Here is a 2,500-nt window from a genome sequence, read left to right as displayed (position 1 = left end):
GACGGGAACTTTTATACCCCAGAGAGAAGCACTCTGTTGGGCCACGTATAGCCACCGGCTGGCCCGCCGCTATGGTTTTACAAGATACGCTCGGAGCTAACACACGGATAATATCAGTGCACACACACGGATAAGCTACGGACTCAACCCTGAGAGAGAGAGAGAAAATATAGGTGTGTCTGAGTGTGGGTCTACTGTATTTGTCAATATTAGAGAGTGTTTGTGTGGAAGTGAAGCAACAGGAAAGAGTGTGAGTGTGTGTGTGTGTGTGTGTGTGTGTGTGTGACTAGCAGACATGGAGTGAGAACCAGCTAGCTGCAGGTGGACTCAGAACCGACCTGGAACACTGTCCAGTTGGATCTTCCTTCGTTTCTCTGTGGACTAATTTTCTTCTCTTGGGGGACTCTTTTCTTTTTCGATATATTCTGTTACTCTTTCTGTTCTTGTCTCCTTCAATCTGTTCTCCTGGATACGCGGAAGGAATCATCCCTCGTTCCGTTGGACAGAATGGAGAGAATAAAATACGTTGGAGAAAAGAAATAGAAAGTTGGAATCCATTGCGTGGAGAGAGTGAACAACTGAAAAGAAGAGAGAATTATAGAGCTGTGGTCTGTAGATAGACTGTAGACTCCATGGAGCTGTTGGTTGTCTAGTAGTCCTGTCTGTAATTCTACACCAGAGCCGGTCTGTGGTTCATCTGTCTCTCAGGGGGTTTTGCTGCACCCTCCACAATCACCAGCTGGGAATTTGAATCAGCTTTGAACTTGAACCGCTACCTAAGAAACGGATGCAATAAAGTAATCATCGCCACCTTCATCCTCTCCTATCATCGTCACCTTCATCCTCTCCTATCATCGCCACCTTCATCCTCTCCTATCATCGCCACCTTCATCCTCTCCTATCATCGTCACCTTCATCCTCTCCTATCATCGCCACCTTCATCCTCTCCTATCAACGTCACCTTCATCCTCTCATCATCATCTTCATCCTCTCCTATCATCATCTTCATCCTCTCCTATCATCATCTTCATCCTCTTCTATCATTGTCACCTTCATCCTCTCCTATCAACGTCACCTTCATCCTGTCATCGTCATCTTCATCCTCTCCTATCATCAACTTCATCCTCTCCTATCATCATCTTCATCCTCTCCTATCGTCATCTTCATCCTCTCCTATCGTCATCTTCATCCTCTCCTATCAACATCATGTTTATCAAGGAGTCTAAAGAGACACTGCGGGGGGACCCTGATTTAAGATGTGAGCTCGCCTTCCTCTCCCGGGGCTGTGACCTCGTACTGCCTTCGCGCTTCAAGAAGAGAATCAAGACGTTCCAGCAACTGCAGGCGCAGGTTGGTAGTACTGGACTGGACTGGACTGGATGATACTGATGCATTACACACACACACACACACACACACACACACACACACACACACACACACACACACACACACACACACACACACACACACACACACACACACACACACACACACACACACACACACACACACACACACACACACACACACACACAAACAGACACACACAAACACTCCCTTTTTCTCACACCAATAACACAAATGAATGCTGGGGAAGACAAGCTATTCTGAGGCAGATACCAGAGTGTTATTTTTAGTCCTGGGGGGCAGGAATAGAGTGATAGAATGGATGAGTGCCGAGAGGAGACGGGGTGAGGGGGTGAGGGGCGGGGAGGGGGCTGGTTCAGCTGTCCTACTTGATACTCACCCAGTACAGGCGCTCAGCAGAGTGTATAGGGCCTGTAACTCGGACACCCAACACATTGCTGGAACCTGTTTCATGGTGCTGAAACAGACATATGTGATGTTCTACAGAGACATTTAGTTTTGGTACTGAAAGAATCATGCAGCAGTATTCCTCTCAGGTGGTATGCATGTGGTAGACCGGTCACCTAGTCACAACAGATGTGTTTGTATAGGGTAGTCTACTCCTACTCTGTCGTTGTTCATTATGTTGTTGTCCATTGGGGGGGGGGGGGGGTCTTGTACATTTGGGAAGCTGAGGTACACTTGCAAATAAGACGAGGGACTGGCTAGTAAACTACTTGTAAGTGAAGTTGGTCATTTGGAAAACAAGGAGAAAACCGATTGAGGAAGTGAACTCAATGGCTGCTGAGGCAGTGTTAGTGGGGCTGGTGGGGTGGGGGGCTGCTGAGGCAGTGTTAGTGCGGCTGGTGGGGTGGGGGGCTGCTGAGGCAGTGTTAGTGGGGCTGGTGGGGTGGGTGGGGGGGTGTGGGGCTGCTGAGGCAGTGTTAGTGGGGCTGGTGGGGTGGGGGGTGTGGGGCTGCTGAGGCAGTGTTAGTGGGGCTGGTGGGGTGGGGGTGTGTGGGGCTGCTGAGGCAGTGTTAGTGGTGGGGTGGGGCAGTGTTAGTGGGGCTGGTGGGGTGGGGGGGTATGGGGCTGCTGAGGCAGTGTTAGTGGGGCTGGTGGGGCAGTGTTAGTGGGGCTGGTGGGGTGG

General features: G+C 50.2%; 1 protein-coding gene across 2 annotated transcripts in view; it reads left to right on the top strand.

Annotated features, from left to right (window-relative positions):
* LOC124011192 (serine/threonine-protein phosphatase 2A regulatory subunit B'' subunit alpha-like) overlaps positions 1-2,500 on the top strand; it is a 30,227-nt gene that overhangs the window by 16,692 nt on the left and 11,035 nt on the right. Inside the window, exon 1 of one of the 2 annotated variants that reach the window (XM_046324304.1) lies at positions 1-1,350. This exon is cut by the window's left edge and continues 85 nt beyond it. The exons of the other annotated variant lie outside the window; for it this stretch is intronic. Coding sequence (XP_046180260.1) covers positions 1,207-1,350 — 144 coding nt within the window. The 5' untranslated portion in view covers positions 1-1,206. The remainder of the gene's footprint in view (positions 1,351-2,500) is intronic. 2 annotated transcript variants of the gene reach the window in all.

The sequence above is a fragment of the Oncorhynchus gorbuscha genome, linkage group LG23 (assembly GCF_021184085.1).
Source record: "Oncorhynchus gorbuscha isolate QuinsamMale2020 ecotype Even-year linkage group LG23, OgorEven_v1.0, whole genome shotgun sequence".
NCBI classification, from domain to species: domain Eukaryota; kingdom Metazoa; phylum Chordata; class Actinopteri; order Salmoniformes; family Salmonidae; genus Oncorhynchus; species Oncorhynchus gorbuscha.
Note: the sequence above shows the minus strand (reverse complement) of the source record. Positions and strands in the feature narration are given on the sequence as shown.